Genomic DNA, 22,121 nt, shown 5'->3' on the forward strand with positions numbered 1-22,121 from the left:
GGTACACAGTGAATGTGTAATGTGACACTGAGGTACACAGTGAATGTGTAATGTGACACTGAGGTACACAGTGAATGTGTAATGTGACACTGAGGTACACAGTGAATGTGTAATGTGACACTGAGGTACACAGTGAATGTGTAATGTGACACTGAGGTACACAGTGAATGTGTAATGTGACACTGAGGTACACAGTGAATGTGTAATGTGACACTGAGGTACACAGTGAATGTGTAATGTGACACTGAGGTACACAGTGAATGTGTAATGTGACACTGAGGTACACAGTGAATGTGTAATGTGACACTGAGGTACACAGTGAATGTGTAATGTGACACTGAGGTACACAGTGAATGTGTAATGTGACACTGAGGTACACAGTGAATGTGTAATGTGACACTGAGGTACACAGTGAATGTGTAATGTGACACTGAGGTACACAGTGAATGTGTAATGTGACACTGAGGTACACAGTGAATGTGTAATGTGACACTGAGGTACACAGTGAATGTGTAATGTGACACTGAGGTACACAGTGAATGTGTAATGTGACACTGAGGTACACAGTGAATGTGTAATGTGACACTGAGGTACACAGTGAATGTGTAATGTGACACTGAGGTACACAGTGAATGTGTAATGTGACACTGAGGTACACAGTGAATGTAGTAAATGTAGACACTGAGGTACACAGTGAATGTGTAATGTGACACTGAGGTACACAGTGAATGTGTAATGTGACACTGAGGTACACAGTGAATGTGTAATGTGACACTGAGGTACACAGTGAATGTGTAATGTGACACTGAGGTACACAGTGAATGTGTAATGTGACACTGAGGTACACAGTGAATGTGTAATGTGACACTGAGGTACACAGTGAATGTGTAATGTGACACTGAGGTACACAGTGAATGTGTAATGTGACACTGAGGTACACAGTGAATGTGTAATGTGACACTGAGGTACACAGTGAATGTGTAATGTGACACTGAGGTACACAGTGAATGTGTAATGTGACACTGAGGTACACAGTGAATGTGTAATGTGACACTGAGGTACACAGTGAATGTGTAATGTGACACTGAGGTACACAGTGAATGTGTAATGTGACACTGAGGTACACAGTGAATGTGTAATGTGACACTGAGGTACACAGTGAATGTGTAATGTGACACTGAGGTACACAGTGAATGTGTAATGTGACACTGAGGTACACAGTGAATGGTAATGTGACACTGAGGTACACAGTGAATGTGTAATGTGACACTGAGGTACACAGTGAATGTGTAATGTGACACTGAGGTACACAGTGAATGTGTAATGTGACACTGAGGTACACAGTGAATGTGTATGACATGGGACACAGTGAATGTGAATGTGCATGAGGTACACAGTGAATGTGTAATGTGACACTGAGGTACACAGTGGAATGTGTAAATTGTGACACTGAGGTACACAGTGAATGTGTAATGTGACACTGAGTACACAGTGAATGAGAATGTGAACACTGAGGTACACAGTGAATGTGTAATGTGACACTGAGGTACACAGTGAATGTGTAATGTGACACGAGGTACACAGTGAATGTGTAATGTGACACTGAGGTACACAGTGAATGTGTAATGTGACACTGAGGTACACAGTGAATGTGTAATGTGACACTGAGGTACACAGTGAATGTGTAATGTGACACTGAGGTACACAGTGAATGTGTAATGTGACACTGAGGTACACAGTGAATGTGTAATGTGACACTGAGGTACACAGTGAATGTGTAATGTGACACTGAGGTACACAGTGAATGTGTAATGTGACACTGAGGTACACAGTGAATGTGTAATGTGACACTGAGACCAGTGATGTAATTGACACGGTACACAGTGAATGTGTAATGTGACACTGAGGTACACAGTGAATGTGTAATGTGACACTGAGGTACACAGTGAATGTGTAATGTGACACTGAGGTACACAGTGAATGTGTAATGTGACACTGAGGTACACAGTGAATGTGTAATGTGACACTGAGGTACACAGTGAATGTGTAATGTGACACTGAGGTACACAGTGAATGTGTAATGTGACACTGAGGTACACAGTGAATGTGTAATGTGACACTGAGGTACACAGTGAATGTGTAATGTGACACTGAGGTACACAGTGAATGTGTAATGTGACACTGAGGTACACAGTGAATGTGTAATGTGACACTGAGGTACACAGTGAATGTGTAATGTGACACTGAGGTACACAGTGAATGTGTAATGTGACACTGAGGTACACAGTGAATGTGTAATGTGACACTAGTACACAAATGTGTAAGTACACTGAGTACACAGTGAATGTGTAATGTGACACTGAGGTACACAGTGAATGTTGTAATGGACACTGAGTACACAGTGAATGTGTAATGTGACACTGAGGTACACAGTGAATGTGTAATGTGACACTGAGGTACACAGTGAATGTGTAATGTGACACTGAGGTACACAGTGAATGTGTAATGTGACACTGAGGTACACAGTGAATGTGTAATGTGACACTGAGGTACACAGTGAATGTGTAATGTGACACTGAGGTACACAGTGAATGTGTAATGTGACACTGAGGTACACAGTGAATGTGTAATGTGACACTGAGGTACACAGTGAATGTGTAATGTGACACTGAGGTACACAGTGAATGTGTAATGTGACACTGAGGTACACAGTGAATGTGTAATGTGACACTGAGGTACACAGTGAATGTCTTGTGTTCCCATTCCAGATGTTCAATTTCCTGTTGACTTGGCAGTTTTTTTTTTAATGGAAGGCACACACTTGAGTTTATCCTGGGTTGGCATTTAGTGAGGTCTTTAAATAATACTCAGAGAGTGTCTTCAGGGCGTCTGTTAGTCTCTCCTCAATGGCCTTGAAATCAGAGACCCAGGATACAAGACAGATCATCAGCATATTGAAACCTCCAGATGTTCTTGAATTCAGGTTGGTCGTTGGCATAATTGTTGGAAAGGATAGGTGCAAGTACCGATCCTTGAGGGAGTCTGTTCTTTTGTGATCTCCATCTGCTTGTCTTTCCATCCATTTCCACAAAAAAAAGAATGGTTTGACAAAAGGGATTTTATTATTGCAACTAATTTTGTGTTACGAGTTAACCTTGCAACCTTTAGGAGCAGTTTATTGTGATTTACTGTTTTACTGATTTACATAGGCAGCTGTCAGGTCTACGAACACAGCCCCTGTAATTTGTTTGTTGTCATAACCATCTTCGATGTATTGTGTCAAGTTCAGGAGTTGGTCACAGAATGATCGTCCAGGGCAGAAACCAGTTTGGTCAGGTGACAGATGTTCTTCTACTGGTTGGGAAATCCTGGCTAGTATCGTGCACTGACATATCTTGTACGAGGGGGCATCCTTTTACCACCCTGACCATGGAATAGTTGTAGTTGGTGTAGCAAGTGTCCACATTGCATCCCTGATTGCTACAACACGTACAACACCAATCATCATCACTACTACTACTAGTACTCCACCACCAACACCATATTATCATTGCTACTACAATCACCAAAACAACACGATCACTACTACCACTACCACGAATCACCACTACCACCATAAAATCATCATCGTCACTACTGCTATTACCACAATTATCACCTCACACTACATCATCATCACTACTACCACAATCACCACCACCACCACCACCATGCAATCATCACCACTACTACTACTCTACCATTACTGCAACCACCAACACCACATCATCATCACTACCACCACTGCAACAAACACTACCATAACATCATCATCATTAAAGCACAATTTTACATCTGAAAATCAATAGTGACAGGCAAAAACAATACATGAGGTAAACAAAAGTAAATAAAATTATCATTACTTTGTACTGCAATCACGGGACTATAGTCTGATGTATTTTACACCTTCAATATAAAAGAGTTCCTACAGCCCAGGGAGGATTTCAATACTATTTCCAAATACGGAATCAATATGGCCGGCTATAGCCAGTTCAATACTGTGTAGGTTAAAAAACCCTGTCATAACCAGGTGCCTGTTATCTGTTATAATGAAGTTCCACTGTTTTATCATTATAACTGTTACAGCAGTTTTATCATTGCCTTCATTACCTGTTACACCAGTTTTATCATTGCCTTCATTACCTGTTTCTGAGACGTCTTTCCAATATTTATTTGGGAATGAGTAATGTCCTCCCATTATTTGCTTCGGCAAGTCCATGTCCGTGCGTTCATCCGAAAATGGCGGGTATCCCGATAACCTTGATCATGAAAATAAAAATACAAAAAAAATTTCAGTCACCACTTGGAGGAATTTGAATGTTGCGGTAATGGTGATAGTGATAGTTATAATGATGATCTTGTGGTAGTGGTGGTTGTAATAGTGATAGCACTGGTGATGATATAGTGGTGGTGGTGGTAGGTATGATATGGTGGTGGTTGTAGTATTGGTGGTAGGGATGTGGTGGTAGTTGTAGTAGTAGGGGTGGTAGGGATAATGATGTGGTGGTTGTTGTAGTATTTGTGGTAGGGATGATGATGTGGTGGTGGTTGTAGTATTTGTGGTAGGGATGTGGTGGTAGTTGTAGTAGTAGGGGTGGTAGGGATGATGATGTGGTGGTTGTTGTAGTATTTGTGGTAGGGATGATGATGTGGCGCTGGTTGTTGTAGTAGTAGTAGTGGTGGCAGGGATGATGATGTGGTGGTTGTTGTAGTAGTAGTGGTAGTAGGGATGATGATGATGTGGTGGTTGTAATAGTAGTGGTAGAGATGATGTGGTGGTTGTTGTAGTAGTAGTGGCTGTGGTAGGAATAATGATGTGGTGGTTGTTGCAGTAGTAGTGGTAGTAGGGATGATGATGATGTGGTGGTTGTAATAGTAGTGGTAGAGATGATGTGGTGGTTGTTGTAGTAGTAGTGGCTGTGGTAGGAATAATGATGTGGTGGTTGTTGTAGTAGTAGTGGCTGTGGTAGAAATAATGATGTGGTGGTGGTTAAAATTGTAGTGGTAGGGATGTTGATGTAACGGTTGTGGTGGGTCTTTTTTACATTTCAGAGAACTCCTAAATCCACCTGACACAAGCCTGGAAATAGAACCAGCCAAAACAAGGTTAGATGTAAAGATTCAACAACCCTATCTAGAATAGATAATTACAAAGCATGAAAGGGAATGAAAAAAGGAAAACTCCAGGACCAGATGGTGTGACCCCCCCCCCCCCCCCCCCCCCGAGGCCTTTAAAACGAATTTAAACACCACAGTGGACAAGTTGCACCCTCTTTCAAAAAAATATGGAGTCAAAACCAAATACCTTCAGATTGGAAGAAAGGGTATGTTTTCAAGCTCCTTAAAAAGGGAGACCTCCGGGATTGTAAGAACTGGCAGGGCATTATACTCCTCAGAATATACAACACTAACGTAAAAGCAGTTCTTCTGTATGGCTCAGAAACATGGAGAGTCAACAACAGTCCTTGTAAAAAACGTCAAACCTTCAAACATGTTTTGGAAACATACTCGATATCAGGTGGCCTGAGAAAATCAGTGATAAAGACTTGTGGTTAAAAGTTGGACAAGAGGAAATCACCAAACAAATCTCAACACGAAAATGGAAATGGAAATGGATTGTTGACAATTTCAGAAAACCAAAAACAGACATTGTGAGACAAGCTGTGGACTGGAACCTTGAGGGAAAAAAGGAAGGTTGGGAGGCCAAAGAAAACATGGAGAAGATTCTGTGAGGAAGAGGTGAAGTTGGTTGGAATATCCTGACGAGAGACAAAGGAGAAGAAGACACATAATTTAATATGTAGGAGATTTTCCACAAGGATTGTAAAGGGTTAAACAATGACATTAACCGATAAGGCCCCGTATCGCCTCCTTCCACCCGCTAGTATGTGGCCCCAAGCCGCCCGCTACCGGCCGCTATAAAATGTGTACTGAACCACTACATAAATAGCTATTTCTACATTTCCGCCTATGATATCAGTGAGTATCGATACAATAAATCGAAGCAGAAGAATTTGCCCGTTTTTTTGCTCTTTAAAGCATGTAATGGTAATGGAACTATGATTTTTTGAAAACGAAAGTAGTTTTCTCTTCAATTTGTCAACAATGGCATTCAATTATCTCAATCGCCTCATTAGTGAGCCCCATTTTAATGAAAATTTGACTGATAATGTTGCTGAAGAAGCTGGTTTAGATGATGAAAGTGACATAGAAGCCGATTTTGATGAAATTGACCATGGAGATGATGCAGGTGAAGGTCAAGAGAGTGAAATTGATGATGACGATGTGAGTAGTGATGAACGTGATTTTACTTGGACTGATCAGCTCAGAGATATCGAAATGGGTATCTTTACACATCGTAAAGGCCCTATTCTGACTGATTTGGATCTTTCTCATGACAGTACACCCATGGAGTTTGTTGATTTGTTCTTGCCACCTTCTTTCTATGAACTTATTACTACTCAAACCAACCTCTATGCACAACAAAGAAATGCTCCAGAATCAATGTCAGCTATATCAGAGGATGACATTCGAATCTTCCTTTACATAAACATGATGTTTGGCATACACAAAATGCCTGGATTCAAATGTTATTGGTCAACTGATCCACTGCTAGGTGTACCATGTGTCTCTCAAGCCATGTCAAGGAACCGATATGAGGAGATTAGCCAGTATATTCACCTTGCCGACAGCACGGCTGCGATTCCACGTGGACAACAGGGTTATGATCCCCTCTACAAGATTCGTCCCATGATAAACATTGTTTTGAACGCTTCTCAGAAACACTACTACCCTGGTCCTGCCTTGTCTTTTGATGAGGCAATGATTCCTTTTACAGGTCGCCTTTTTTTAAAACAGTATATCAAAGGCAAGCCAAATCCCTGGGGAGTCAAAGTTTGGTGTTGCGCCGACCCTTCGAATGATTATTTATGTAACTTCTCCTTCTACACAGGGAAGGAAAACCACCCTTTGGACAAAGGACTCGGACATCATGTTGTTTGGTCTCTAGGCCAGAATTACCTTGACAGATATCACCATTTTTTTTACGACAACTTCTTTTCTTCGGTTCAGTTTGCATATGACCTCCATGAACGGGACACATACTGTTGCGGGACAATTCGGCCAAACAGAAGATTCTGGCCAAAGGATTTAAAGAAAATTGTGCTGAGCAACGGCGAGACCAAATTCAGACAATGTGGTGATCTTTTGGCATGTGTGTGGAAGGATAAGAGGCAGATAAATATTCTATCAACGGACAGTTCACCCAACTGTCAGCGCACCGAGCGACGCACCAAAGATGGAGTCGTTAGCAAGGACATTCCTTCCGCTGTTGTTAACTACAATTCAAACATGGGTGGAGTGGACTTGAATGATCAGCTGAGATCATATTATGGGATTGGTAGAAAGAGCAGAAAGTGGTGGAGGCTTTTACTACTTGTTGGAAGTGGTGGTGCTCAACGCCTATATCGTCTACAAGGAAATGCCTTGACCGGATGAAGCAAAGCCAATGGACCACTTCAAATTCCACCTAGAAGTTGCGAGGTCCCTACTCTCAAGTCGCACTACAAGACAGAGACCTCCACCTGGGCAAACAGCAGTCCGTGGGATGGCCTGTCATGATCCTGAAAAGCATAAGCGTGTGCGATTGCCAGGACGCAAAAAGACTTGTTTTGTGTGCCGCAAAGAAAACAACCGCACAGATTCTGGCAGGCAACGAGAGACTTGTTTTGGCTGTTCAATTTGTAACACATACTTGTGCAACGAGTATTGCTTTGCAAAATATCATGAAAACATTTTTAAATGAACAAAAAGCAGAAAAAAAATGAACAAAATCACTTGAAAATGTCGTATTTTACATTTTATGAATTTTTTTCAATCATTATTTTTTTATCTGTTGTCAAAACAATTACAATTAAATGTACAAACAGAACAATTATTCAGCTTCAATTTAGCTTTTATTTCATTAAGATATCTTGATTTGTTGCAGAGTTATGGTTTTTTTTCTTGAACGGGGTGGGATTTTTTAGAGAGTTACCTCCCCTCTGCTGGGGTTAGGTTGAAGTGCTTGGCCGGAATCTATGGGGCTTTAAGGGTTAAATGATGCCCCAAACCCGGAATATTTTTGCTCCAGACTGGAATTTCTTCCTATGAAACCAGAACTTTTATCATCTCTGCTTAATGCATTGTGAATTGTTAAATCCCAATAATGATGCCTAAACAAGTCCCCATGAAAAAAAATAAAATCATACCATGAAATGAGACATTTGATAAATAGGAATATTTAACCATTAATACACATTAAGACACACACACACAAAAAAAGAGAGAGATCTTTAAGAAGGAAGGGTGGTGGAAAAAACAAAGAATGTAATGGTAATTGTTTGTTTTTTAAATGAGAAGAAATAAAAAGAAATACTGTCATCAAACAAAATAAAACAAACTCACATGATAAAAAGAATGACACCCAAACTCCAGCAGTCAATGGCCTTCGTGTACGCCCCACTTCCAGCTGTAACAAGAATTTCGGGAGCCAGGTATGTCGGTGTACCGCAAAATGTCTTCATCATGGAACCAGCATCAACAAACTTGGAGAGACCAAAGTCTGTCACCTTATATGGAAAATTCAATTCAAATATGAATACAACCAAGAATTAAAATATAGAATGTTTTTCTAAAAATATTTATTCCCATACAACAAATCCAAACATTTTAAAATCGACTAATAGCCGATGGAGTGGAAGAAGTTTTAAGTCCCATGAGCACAAATGATCCAACATCAAACCAAAGCCTTGACATCTCCAGCATACTCCTAGATATAATATGTCATTTGTCATTTTTATACAAATTTGTATCTTAACCTGGAAGGAAGACATTTGTTTTTGTCTGGTCCTTGGAGTGCAACAGTTAGATTGAAATATCTTTTTATGAGAAATACTTTTGTCCTTGTAAATTATCCCTTTATATATTCTCAATTATTTTCTATTTTGTTTGCTTGAATTTTTTTTTTTTGGTTTAAATTCTAATTGAAACGACAAGATCCTGTACTAGTGCCTGGGTGGGACCTTTGGTAGACTCAAGCTGACACTTGGATAAATTGCTCTAGGATTAAATCTCCCTTCACTGTTTAAACCAGGCCCCTTATATCTCATTTGATCTTGTGTGCTTCTTAGCAGGCCTGTAAATGCCCATTTTATCAAGAAATCTGAAAATTGTCGGTCATTCTTTTCATATTTTCATAACAATTAATATGTAATACATACTCTACTAATTATAGATGTGATGTAAAATTGCTTTAAGATCTAAAGGTGTGATAACCCAATTTACTATGGGCTCGTTGTAATGGAAATTTTAAATAATGACGCAAAAGATTGTCCATTACAACAATGTTAAACTAGGCCCATAATGTATATATATTTATATATACCTAAATTCTCTACTCTAAAGTCTGGAAATTAAGACAAGAAAAAAACAAATTAAAAAAAAACAACAATCAAACAAAAATACACAAAACAAAACAAAATGCTGACCTTTATCAGTGTCTCAAGTTCATCTGTGGCCAGTAAAATATTTTCAGGCTACGGAGCAAAAGTAAAAGTGAATAATTAAAATCTTAAGAAGTGAACACTTTTATACATTGAGCAAAAGTAATAACAAAATGCATATTCATATTATCTAACCAGTAAAATGTGTGTGCTTTGCAACGGTGAATGTCCTAAAGGCTATGAAAGAAGTACTGTAGAAAGAATATATGCACAAATATGGAGACTTGCTACCCTTTTGGTTAAGGATCCCAGAGAGGGAGAAATATGAATGTTGATATATATCTAGAAAAAGAGGCTTTATACAAATCGAAACCTACTCGACTCCAGCAACACGTAATAAAGGGTCATTTCTTCGCTACTTATCAATGTAATGTGATTGTAATTCAGCGATTAATGTGAAATGTGAATCTACCTTGAGATCTCTGTGTGTAATGCCTTGGTCATGGAGATACTGAGGGAAAAAGAACAGATTAGAGTTTGTACATAGAAAAACAATATCAGCTTTTACAGGAGTATCTGTTTAGATGCGTAAATGAGAGTTGAAATGTTTTTTTTTTCACTTAAATAAGAAAAATAAGAGTTTCATATAACGATTGAAATAAAACTTTAGTCAAATCCTATCTATTATCGTAAATGTCCAACACACGACCAATAACTTTTTTCATCTAATATTTGAAATCACGTCTGCAACAAAGCAATTCAAAGTCAAGTCTGATTACTTAATTAAGTTAAAATTTAAGAAATCAGAGAACAAAAAATTATCTTTTCAGGTTTGGTTGTGTTGATTGTGTGTGATAAATGACAAGCCCTGTCCATACAATACACCGTCTAACCACAAAGATTAATATCGGATCATATCATATCATCTCATAATAACTGATAATTAATAAAAACAACTAAGTGTGAAGACATTAGACAATAGAGAAAGCTCAAAATCATCATGAGTTATGTAATAATAATAATAATAATAAATGGCATTTATATTGCGCTTTACCCCATTGTCACAGGCTCTAGGCGCTTTACAGTGATATAAAACAAAACATATTACAGTTACAATGTAACAGTTCCGAATTTTAAAAATTGGAGTGTGCGTTTCATTTAATTTCCTTTAGAGGTACAGGAGTGAGTCTTGAACAATGACTACATAATGATTTCAAGCATTCTCTGCCAATGGAACAGCAAATTTCCCCTGTACAAAATGCATTGATTATCTAAAAACAGTTTATAAAAATATTTTATTTCAATTTGGTTACTAGTACTAGCATTGCAAAACAATTTCATGTCATTACAAAATGCGACAGCCTACCTTGATAGCCGTTGCCATTTGGAAAAACAGCATTTTCGCTGTGTCCTCTGAATACTTTTCTATAGAGACCACTTTGTCAAACAACTCGCCTCCTTCCACCCTAGGAAATTAAGGAATTTGTTTTTTTCAGAACTTTACTGTCAATTTCACTTAATGAAAAAAAACACGGCAACAAGTGACACATTTAACAATTGACAATTAAAAATAATTTTTGAGAGAAAGCATAAATATATATATCTATATATATTTTAATATTTACCACAATATTGGAGTCAGTCTACATCGATGTTTCAGGCCCTTACAGCCATCATCAGGACTGTGTGTTACATGAGTTTGAGTTGTTGTTGATTGTTGAAGTGGTACCGTAGGTTTGTAGTTGATTAGTAGATGTTTTTGTTTATGCGGACAGCTGTTGTACATCTCTTTTTTCGTGTTGAGTGTGGCTTAGTGACGGTGTTTAATTATAGTACAAAAACTACATTGTTTTGATGATGATGGTGTATATCCTGTTGTTTTAGATAAAATTTTCCATGATATACTCTGGTCCAGCTTGTTGTCTTTTAATTGACTACAACTACAACTGTACTAATTTAGGAACAAGCTTACAAATCCCTTACAAATGCTTTTCTCAAATAATTTGCATTGCACAAAATTTTCAAAGTTTGAAAGCTTAAAAAAAACAAAAAACAGAAGGCATTAAAACTTACAACTCCAGCAGGATATAAAGGGTATCGTCTGAATCAATGACGTCTTCAATCCCGATGATGCACGGCTGGTTTTTAGTTATAGCAAGGGAGGGTGAATAAAAAACAAAACAGAAAGTGATAAAATGATATTTCTGACAAAACTACAAATTCTACATATTTCACCACAAAACATTTATATAAAAATTCTACATTTGTGACTTGAAGAATATGAATTCAGAGTTGTCATAGGGCGATGACATTTGTGTAAGAGCAGCAGAAGTAGAATCAATGAAAAGGTCAATAAGACCAAAATTGCATGATCACCTAAAAAAGCATTTTTCATTGAAACCTTGTGGTGGACGGTATTCTAGCTAGACTAACTGGCAACTTCCAACGTCAGATGGTGGAAAAAAAAAAAAATTAAAGGATAATATGAGACTTTTAAATTTTTTTAATAAAAAGGCACCTGACAAATTCCATGAGCTTAATACTAATAATAACATCACAACATAACAAAAAAAAACCCCAATAATAATAACAATGATGGTAATAATAATAATATAATAATAATAATAATAATAATAATAATAATAATAATAATAATAATAATAGTAATAATAATAATAATAATAATAATAATAATAATAATAATAATAATAATAATAATAATAATAATAATAATAATAATAATAATAATACAGAGGTTGTGCAGACGACGATTAGAGACAACGAACGATAGAGAAAGTGGTCATTGCCACACCCACTCATCATCGTATTTATCGTTTGTTCCAGTCAACAACTTGCGATAAGCATAACAAGAGACATTAGAGCTCTTTCCTAGAGATTACAAGGATCATATTGTGTGATGGTTAAGGTAGCAGTTGTGGTGATATATGAAAATGTGTAAAAATAAGCTTCGTTGTTTCAACGATTCGCTAAATTATAATTTCGTTTTTTTTTGTTTTGTTTTTTTTTTTTTGCCAACGGAGGAAAAAAGGGAGGAACCTCCAAAATGGAGGAATTCCTCGGATCTGCGGAAGATTGACATCACTGTCAATCACATTATTTAAAATATCACTGCTGGAAAAGAAAAGTCTTACTTAAGAAATTGAAAGATAGAAATACTAAATCAATCACAATTTCTGAAAGAACAAACATCCAGTGTCATTCGTTATATCAAAAAATGGAAATGGACTAGATTGGCTGGCAAAGAAGGTACCTAGATATTTCAGGTTGGCATCCTAATTTTTGTGAGAGGTAGAAAAAAAAAAAGATGATTTATAATAGGATCACAATAAGTTGTGCATGACATACTCGTATTTCTAAATATTACTTACGTGTTTTAAAGCCTTTAAAATTTTCACTTCTCCCATGACCTGTGAGGCTAGATTCTGTGCATGATAAATTTTAAAAGATGCTTACTTGAAAGTATCCAAGAATTCTTTCTTCAATAAAATAACATCCATCATCTTCTTCTCTTTTTCATAAGATATAAACAGTGAGAAGTGAAATAAAAACAGTCAAAATATAAAACATTTTCAATGCCTTAAATCTCAACACAAACTAAACTAAATATCACAACGCTTTAACAAATCTGAAATTTGCATTAAACAAGCTCCATCTTGGCTCCAACGGAAGCATTGGAGCAGCATGGTACATTTGTAGTGTCACCTCATGACTGGAGGGTTATGGGATTTGTATCAGACCAGTTGTACAGTTTAGGCTTGAATATGTCACCATTCCATTATTCACATTCCCTCAGAGAGATCATAAAAGGTCACAATCCCCCCCCCCCCCCCCTAAAAAAACCAAACACCCCCTCTCCCAAAAAATCACAAAACAACACAACCCCCCCCCAAAAAAAAAAACAAAACAAAAAACAAACCAAAATACAAAACAAACAAAACCAAACACCCCCTCCCCCAAATAATCACAAAACAAAACAACCCCCCCCCCCCCCAAAAAAAAACAAACCCAAAGCCAAACACCCCCTCCCCAAAAAAATCACAAAACAAAACAACCCCCCCCCCCCACAAAAAAAAAAACAAGACAAAAAAGCAACAGAAAAAAAAACAACCTAACAAAACAAATGCAACAACAAACACAAAACCAACAGTGTTTTACTTACAATTTGGTGTTTGCCGCCAACGGAAAACTTCTTTTTTGAAATGATTTTGCAAGCAAACTTTTCACAGGAACCTTTTGAAAATGCAAGTCTCACTTCACCACAAGCACCCCTTAAAAAAAATACACAAAAACATGAGTAACCTTGTGGGTCAAATATTAGAGGGTCTTAAAATATTGCTTGGAAAATACAAATAAAAACAAACAACGTAAATCATCTTCGGCAGGAGAGTATAACGGACATGTGCAGGAAAATCTGAACACATGGCCATCCAGAATCAGCCTTTATCTGCGGCTATGTGGTCGAGTGGTATGACACTCACTTTCGGATCGTTAGGTCCTGGGTTCGAGCCTCGCGCTCGGCGCATAGTGGAGTCCTTGGAAAAGGGTCTTTACTCACTTTCTCTCACCGTACTCGGGTGTAAAATGAGTACCTGACCGTTAACAGTGTTGTCTTTGTCCGAAAAATTGTAATATCGCCTAACAGGCGGCATGTCCCGTCCTACATGTTAAATGTGTTGCTGTTGACCAGGGGCCCCTTGTAAAGCGCTTTGAGCACATTTAGTGGATATTGCGCTATATAAAGCTCAATTTTTAAAAATCTCTCTGAATGCTTTGAGCAGACAAGAAAGTAATGCATTTTAGCTGACATCTGTGCCTCTGCAGTAGTATATCTGAGTTTAAAAAAAACAACAACCCCCCCCCCCCCAAAACAACAACTTTACATACACAGTATTCCAAGTAATTTAGGTGTCACTGATTCCCTGTCTAAAATGGATATTGTAATTGTACGGTGATGGTAAAACAAAAAAAAAGTGACTATGCACTGTTTGGAAAGGAAATAGACCAGCTGGTGAGAGAATAAACAGAAATTTATGAGAGCGCATTAAACATGAAAAAAGAGGAAATATACTCTAGAAATACTCATGCATAATCGTTTATTCATAATTACAATTCGTCTACATTTCAGATTATTTTTTCAAACGAGTCAATATAAAGGAAATAAATTCACAAAATGAAGAGATGTCGAACCATCAGAAAACCAACCCAGACTGCGAATTTCCAGGCCAGGGATTTAGATATTCATGTAAAAAGCCAATATGGCCACAAGAAACTAAGCACTTTAGAAAAACAAAAACAATTGAAACAATCGATTTTAAACATGACCTGAATCACCAGTAAAATGGTCAATCAAATAGAAGACAATCACTCAGTAGATATGTCAGGGATGCCACCTGGCAAATTAAAAAAAGCCTGAAAACTTGCGCGGACGATATACAAATCAACGTCAAGGGCTTTGTAGGGATTTGAAAAATATCAAATTTGGAATATTGTTTCAGTACTTATTATTGCAATTGAGAGCAAATAACACACAAAAGAAAGGAGAGTTAACAGTTTTCAAATTGATAAAATAAGGTGGTGAAAACAAAATATAGACAAATTAATATCAATAGCTATCAGGAGTGAGAATGACTGGTCACATAAAAGGAGAAAAGTTTTCATTGTGAAGATCATGACCCACCCATGCAACCATAACCTATAAATTTAAAATTCACTCAAATTCACTGAGATGCGATCCAAAATTTGTCTCGCAGCAATTTCTGACATGACTCGGAGAATTTCAAAAGTTGAAAGTGTAATTATATTTGGTGGTTGTAGTAGGGATGATGATGTGGTGGTGGTTGTAGTAGTAGTGGTGGTAGGGATGATGTGGTAGTGATTATAGTAGTACTGGTCGTATGGATGATTGTGTGGTGGTGGTTGTAGTAGCTGTGGTAGGAATGATGATGTAGTGGTAGTTGTAGTAGTAGTGGTGGTAGGGATGATGTGGTGATATTTGTTGTAGTAGTGGTGCTAGGGATGATGGTGTGGTGGTGGTTGTAGTAGTGGTAGTAGGGTTGATGATGTGGTTGTAGTTGTAGTAGTAGTGGTGGTAGGGATGATGGTGTGGTGGTGGTTGTAGAAGGAGTGGTGGTAGGGATGATGTGGTAGTGGTGGTAGGGAAGATGATGTGGTGGTGATTGTAGTAGTAGTAGTAGTAGTAGTAGTAGTAGTAGTAGTAGTAGTAGTAGTGGTCTTAGAGATGATGATGTGATGGTGGTTGTAGTAGTAGTGGTGGTAGGGGTGATGATGTGGTGGTGGTTGTAGTAGTGGTGGTCTTTTAGAGATAATTGTGTGGTGGTGGTTGTAATAGTTGTGGTAGGAATGACGATGTGGTGGTAGTTGTAGTAGTACTGGTGGCAGGGATGATGTGGTGTTATTTGTAGTAGTAGTGTTGGTAGGGATAATGATGTGGTGGTGGTTGTAATAGTGGTGGTAGGAATGACGATGTGGTGGTGGTTGTAGTAGTACTGGTGGCAGGGATGATGTGGTGTTATTTGTAGTAGTAGTGTTGGTAGGGATGATGATGTGGCGGTGGTTGTAATAGTGGTGGTGGTAGAGATGATGTAGTGATAATAATAGCAATTTGTCAAAAAGGAGGAAAATGTCTCCGTCCATCGGTCAAACGCAAGCAAAGTGTAAAAATAACAGGAACATAGTTTTGTAAAAATCCATTCTTATCATTATCATTAAACATAAATTTAGTTTTTGTAAAGATTTAATGGATGGTTGCGAGAGAGAGAGAGAGAGAGAGAGAGAGAGAGAGAGAGAGAGAGAGAGAGAGAGAGAGAGAGAGAGAGAGAGAGAGAGAGAGAGAGAGAGAGAGAGAGAGAGTTTGTCCCTCCCCTTTCCCTTCAACCATCAACTTGCTAATCAAAGAACACCACTGGTCGTCTGTGTCAATTGTGACATCTGGTGCCATTCAGTCTGGCCCCACGTCATAAAAACGGGACCGTCACTAAATTTCACGAGACTATTGCACAGGTGTCAAAATATGACATAAGACATAATGGTGATTTTGTGGTTTTGAGGGAAATGTTTTGACACGGCAAATTCAGCGGAGAAAATCTCAAAATCACTGTTTATTTATCAAATTTTTTTTTAAAAAAAGGAGAACTTGTGATGGGGATGGGGGGATATAAACTACCATTTAGGTGCCCAAATATTCGACCGGCGGTGACAGCCCAAATTATTCACCCGGCGAAAAAGTTCCAGCTCAAATCTCCATCGCGATTTTTTTCTTCTTCTTTAAAAATCTTCTTTTTTTTTTTTTGAATAGTGACGACGGACAAAAACCGGAGGTTCCGGATTAAAACCGGCTGGTGGTAAAAAAAACGGATTTCCGGCTAAAACCGGAAAAGTGGCATCCTTGATATGTAAGTTAAAATACTTCACACGACATACAGGGTTCCTACAACAATTCCATTTTGAAATTCCAAGTTTTCAAGGTGTTTTATATTTTTAATTCAAGGATCAAAGCTACAAAGTATTCCTTCAATGCTTAAGTTTCTCAGCTACCTAGGGGCTCACAATGAGGCTGGCTGAATAACCCCACGCTAATTTTCAATGAAAGAGTCATTTATCAAGCAGTTATTGTGAGATTACTTACCTTCCTAGAACTCTTGTCAGGGTATATTTCTCAGTCAATTCAACTGGCAAGTTGGCGTCCTCATTAGCCTCCAGATCCATGAACACATAAGCTTAGATAAGAATAATTGAGAATTTGTTAATTATATAAAGTTATAAGTAATGCGACCACACAAAATAGTCATGGTAAACTTGAAAGAACAAATACATGAAATATGAAATAAAAATATATATTTAAAAAAATGTATATATATATATTATATCCTTTTCTCTCTACAATCCTGATTGGAAAATCATCAGGTCAGATATACTATCATGGATGATAGCATCAAACTATCGACAAACATGCAGAAATTTCTGACCACTCAAAAAAGCCTTAACACAAATTACAATTTTTAAATCCATGTACTATATCTTTTTCTCTTGTGAAGCGATTAAAATTATTTTTTTAACCTTAAGCTTGCCATTGATGGAAAAAAATAGTGGAATTGATTCAGCCAACCCATTATTTTCAAATTATTCCGTTATCGCCAAAGCGGTAGAAACCGTTTTTATGGCCAAGGTAACGATGGTAAAAATTATGTTAATGAGCTGCTTGTGGTGATGGCTGTGATGATGACAATGTTGATGTTGTTGACAAATTTTGATGATGTGCTTAACCATGAGGACAAACCTGGTTCTTGCCCAGGCATAGCAATATTCCAATATTCCATGAAAGATGGCAACAAGAAGGGTAAAATTAGACTGCAAAGGAAATGAAAAGATTTTTAACATTTACCTTTGTTCTTTTTCATGGCCAGAGCAATTTCGTCATTATTATTCAACACTTGTTTTTTGCCTTTGCCCACTTTCTCGCCATTCACAAATGTTCCGTTACTGCTAGTGTCCTCTAGAAAAACATGCACGCCAGTTCCTGTATTTTTCTGGAATAAAATGTATGGGTACTAAATAATGAAGATAATAACGTCAAAAATATTATGAAAATCACAAACCAGAAACAAAAAAAAAAACAAAAAATGACTTACTGACTTGTTCATCGGCATAGTTGACCAACTTTGCAGCCTCAGGCGGTCTTCATGATTTCTGGGCAGACAAATCTCCATTCCTGACTGTTTGATGCCATGTCTCTAATGTTTGGTGAGTGTAATTGGTAATGAGGTGACTGGGCATCCTCTGGGCTTGGGTACAACATTGGTGAAGTAGAATGACAACATTTGCTGGTATTTCAGGATGTGTTCAACAGGCACCACCTGCCTTTATCGTATAGTCCAGTAGATTTAGGGTTTGACCCGGAAGAAATTGGTACCAAACTAACTTTTATTCTGATAAAACTAGACTATGATCGGAGCCTCCCATGAAAAACCCACCATGGGAAAAAAAAATTTACAGACGTTTTCGATTTAACATCTTTATTTTCCTCTTTGTCTTTGTAGGTAGAAGTGAAATATCTGTTCAATGTTATAGTTATAATATAAATGACAAATTACCATGTTTATGGAAAAATTCGTAAGATTTGGCAGGTATGAGATCTGTTCAAAACAAAAAATACAATGATCACTACATAACAGAGAGATGATTTTCAAGAAAAAAACATCACCTCAAAAACAAACATTATACATTTGGCCGTTTCCCTCTCAGTCAAGGAGTCTGGCCAGGGCCAGGACAAGTAATCCCATTCAAAGACAAAGACAGAAAGAAACTCAACCCCAGACCCCCCCCCCCCCCCCCCCCCCCCAGATATAAGGGTAGAAGACTCAACAAGTCACGTGACCTGCTGCCCACCACGGGAGGTCAACACATCCCACCTCACCCAGGACAAATTCTTGAACATTCTACATTCAATCATTTTATGCATCCATTAACTAACACTATAACATTTTATTCTGAAACACAAACTTCTAGATTTTCTATTTAAAGGCAACTTTTTTTTTGGACTGAGAGAATAGCATACCAGTGAAAATAAAATTCATTTTCAATCTTACCCTAGTCAGTTTAAAATGCACTTTGCTATAAGCCTGAAAACACTGATGACTCTTTGCTTGCTGAGTACTGAATGAAATGTCACATGTTTCCCCTCTACCAAAACTGTATTCATCTCCAGTCAAATCTGAAAAAAAATAATTTTAAAATTGTATTTTTCATTTCTTTTACTTTTATAGCAGAAAACGAAAATGACTGGAAAAGCATTTTCTGCATGGCCAACACATAGATCAAAATCTATATGAAGCAAAAAAAAAAATAAATAAAAATAGGTGTCTGGGGATAATGACAGCCTTTGGGACACAAAAAAACCCACTGGCATTTTTGTCAAAATATTTCGTATTTTTCACACCTAGTTTGGCATTTTGCATAAAATCTTTCTGCCAACTTGTTACATGTGTCTGCCAATAACGAAATTGGTTATTCCCAGACAGGGTCTACCAAACCGCTCTGGGGATAACCAATTTTCGTGATTTGCAGACACTGTCTGGGAGTAATGACAGCCTAATGATAATGATGATGTCAATGACAATGGATATTACAACAAATTCCACAATTACACATTATACTCTGGAACAAATCTACGACCACACAACCGGGTGATGGAGAGTAGAGCATTTCGTACCGTCAACATCAACAAAACAAAATTATTAACTTGATAAATTTGCACAAGCCTTCGTCATTAGTATAAAATAGGAACATGCATACAAATACATTTCAAATTATAACCTTACCTAGAGCAACAAAACTGGACCCGAGTGGGAAAAGACGTCCCCATGTTGATTGCGATTGCTCTTCTTCCTCGCTAAAGTTAAAGTCACATTCTCCAACATCTTGTGTTTGCATGACATCCATTTTATGTCTATAAATTTAATTATTAGGCTGAATACTTCTTTTTTAAACCGGTAAACTAAGGACAATGCGTTTGTAAGCCTGTCAAACTTCAAAACAATCCAATTGAATAAGATTATTGTTGGGTTACTCGATCGCTTTTACCCGATCGACGTTCGAGTGCTAAGCCACGATTGTCCGATCAAAATGCCTGAAGAGCGAGCGGGTAAATCGAGCGAGCGGGTAGACGAGCAGAGACGAGCTTGAGACGAGCCGAGACGACGAGCGATGGGGTAACGAGTGCCTCGAAACATTTCAAGCGATCACAGTTTGCCATCCGATACCAATCGCCAACCTTTGCACACTGATTCGAGCAATGTTGTGTTCTTCATAGCCCTCACTCCTTGTCAGATGTTAGTGTGTCTGGGTGGCAGGAAATTCGTGTAGGTGTATCATGTGTCGGTGACAAGACTTCATTAAACCTACTAAACTTTGACTATCACACACATACACGCACGCACACACACATATACACACACACACAGAGAGAGAGAGAGAGAGAGAGAGCGAGCGAGAGAGAGAGAGAGAGAGAGAGAGAGAGACTAAGGCTATTTCTATGACACACACGCACCCATCGATGAATATATTATTTTTTAAATATTATTATTTATTTATCATCACCATCATATCAGCAGGATCAGCATCATCATCATCACCACCACCACCACCACCACCACCTAATAATAATGAATAAAACAAATATCAACACATTTTAATGTAATAATCAATCGAAACAGCTCGCAGAATTCACAAAGTGCTCCTCAAAGACAATGGGTAACAAAACACAAATACTATTGCTATCTTATCTGAAAAGGAATGGTTTCAAAAGATTCCTAAAATTACGAAGCTCGGTGACGTCTTTGATTTCTTTGTCTAATTTGTTCCATACTATTGGGGTCCCGACAATGAGAGATTTTTAGATAACTTAGTTTATATATGGGAACATTAATCAGTCGTTTATATTGGAATCGGAGTTGTCTAGCAGGTGTATTACTTCCAAGGATTTACCATGCTCAATGAACTTCATAATATTTAATTTAATTTATTCCCCCAGCAGGCCATATCGACCATACATCCATTTCGTACAGTAGGTACCGGTCGCCTGTTTGGAGTCTTTTTGTATTAAAGCTCTTTACAATATCTGCCATTGCTTATAGATAGGAATACATTCACACCTGAGTCAAATGCCTTACACACGGACTTAATGTCTGGATCACAATTTTCAACAATCACTGTCACTCATCCGGCCATTGACAAGGCTCAACATCGCTTGACTTTTGTGACAAGCGACACCGTACCACTGAGCGACCGAACAAATAATCACCATCTGCGTCATCATCATCATCATCATCATCATCATCATCATCATCATCATCATCATCATCATCACAGCCGTAACAGCCAACAATGCCACAATCATCACCTCCATCATCATCTTCGGGTCCGGGCTATCCGTGTGTGGGGGGAGGGGGGGGGTGGAACCTGCTTAAGTATTATAATTATTTAACAGAAGCACGATAATCACCATCATCAACATCATCATCATCATCCATTGTCGTCGGCATCGTTATCATCGGGTCCGGGCTATTCGTATGTGTCTGGGGGTGGAACCTGCTAAATATTATTATTCTTATCTACCTACCTAATAAAAACACGACAATCTTGTTCATTTATTTGTCAACCCTTCACCAAATGTTTGATGGCGTGTGTGTGTGTGTGTGTGTGTGTGTGTGTGTGTGTGTGTGTGTGTGTGTGTGTGTGTGTGTGATGTGACGAATGATCATAATCAAGGCTGCCAGACATCCAGATTTCTTCTTGGCCAAGCATTCAAATAGAACCTCACATAGCCACACACCACAAGTATTCTGACTCCCTTGAAAAACTCATTGGTTTTGATTAACAAAATAATCGACTACAGTTGGATAAAACTTTTCTTTTAATTCTTTAAATAATAATAATAATGGTATAGATTTATAGTGCGCCAAACATCCCTTCATCAGGAGGGCTCTGGGCGCATAACAAAGATTAACTTAATAATGAAGCCCTAACACAGTACACGAACAACGCTAATTATACACATAATCA

At 37.9% G+C, this 22,121-nt stretch overlaps 1 protein-coding gene across 1 annotated transcript in view; it reads right to left on the bottom strand.

The window, feature by feature from the left end:
• The window catches only part of LOC144966987 (serine/threonine-protein kinase Chk2-like), a 43,413-nt gene extending 23,240 nt beyond the window's left edge, over nt 1-20,173 (bottom strand). Inside the window, exons 1-12 of the mRNA XM_078903693.1 lie at nt 19,880-20,173; nt 19,148-19,272; nt 17,944-18,088; nt 17,188-17,278; nt 13,702-13,810; nt 12,911-12,964; nt 11,595-11,659; nt 10,888-10,987; nt 9,994-10,032; nt 9,567-9,614; nt 8,485-8,648; nt 4,183-4,298 (exon numbers count right to left, since the gene is read on the bottom strand). Coding sequence (XP_078759819.1) covers nt 4,183-4,298; nt 8,485-8,648; nt 9,567-9,614; nt 9,994-10,032; nt 10,888-10,987; nt 11,595-11,659; nt 12,911-12,964; nt 13,702-13,810; nt 17,188-17,278; nt 17,944-18,088; nt 19,148-19,272; nt 19,880-20,000 — 1,177 coding nt within the window. The 5' untranslated portion in view covers nt 20,001-20,173. The remainder of the gene's footprint in view (nt 1-4,182; nt 4,299-8,484; nt 8,649-9,566; nt 9,615-9,993; nt 10,033-10,887; nt 10,988-11,594; nt 11,660-12,910; nt 12,965-13,701; nt 13,811-17,187; nt 17,279-17,943; nt 18,089-19,147; nt 19,273-19,879) is intronic.
• Nucleotides 20,174-22,121: the final 1,948 nt, after the last annotated feature.

Source organism: Berghia stephanieae, chromosome 3 (genome assembly GCF_034508935.2).
Source record: "Berghia stephanieae isolate SIO BIC M18660-M18661 chromosome 3, UCSD_Bste_1.3, whole genome shotgun sequence".
Lineage (NCBI taxonomy): Eukaryota > Metazoa > Mollusca > Gastropoda > Nudibranchia > Aeolidiidae > Berghia > Berghia stephanieae.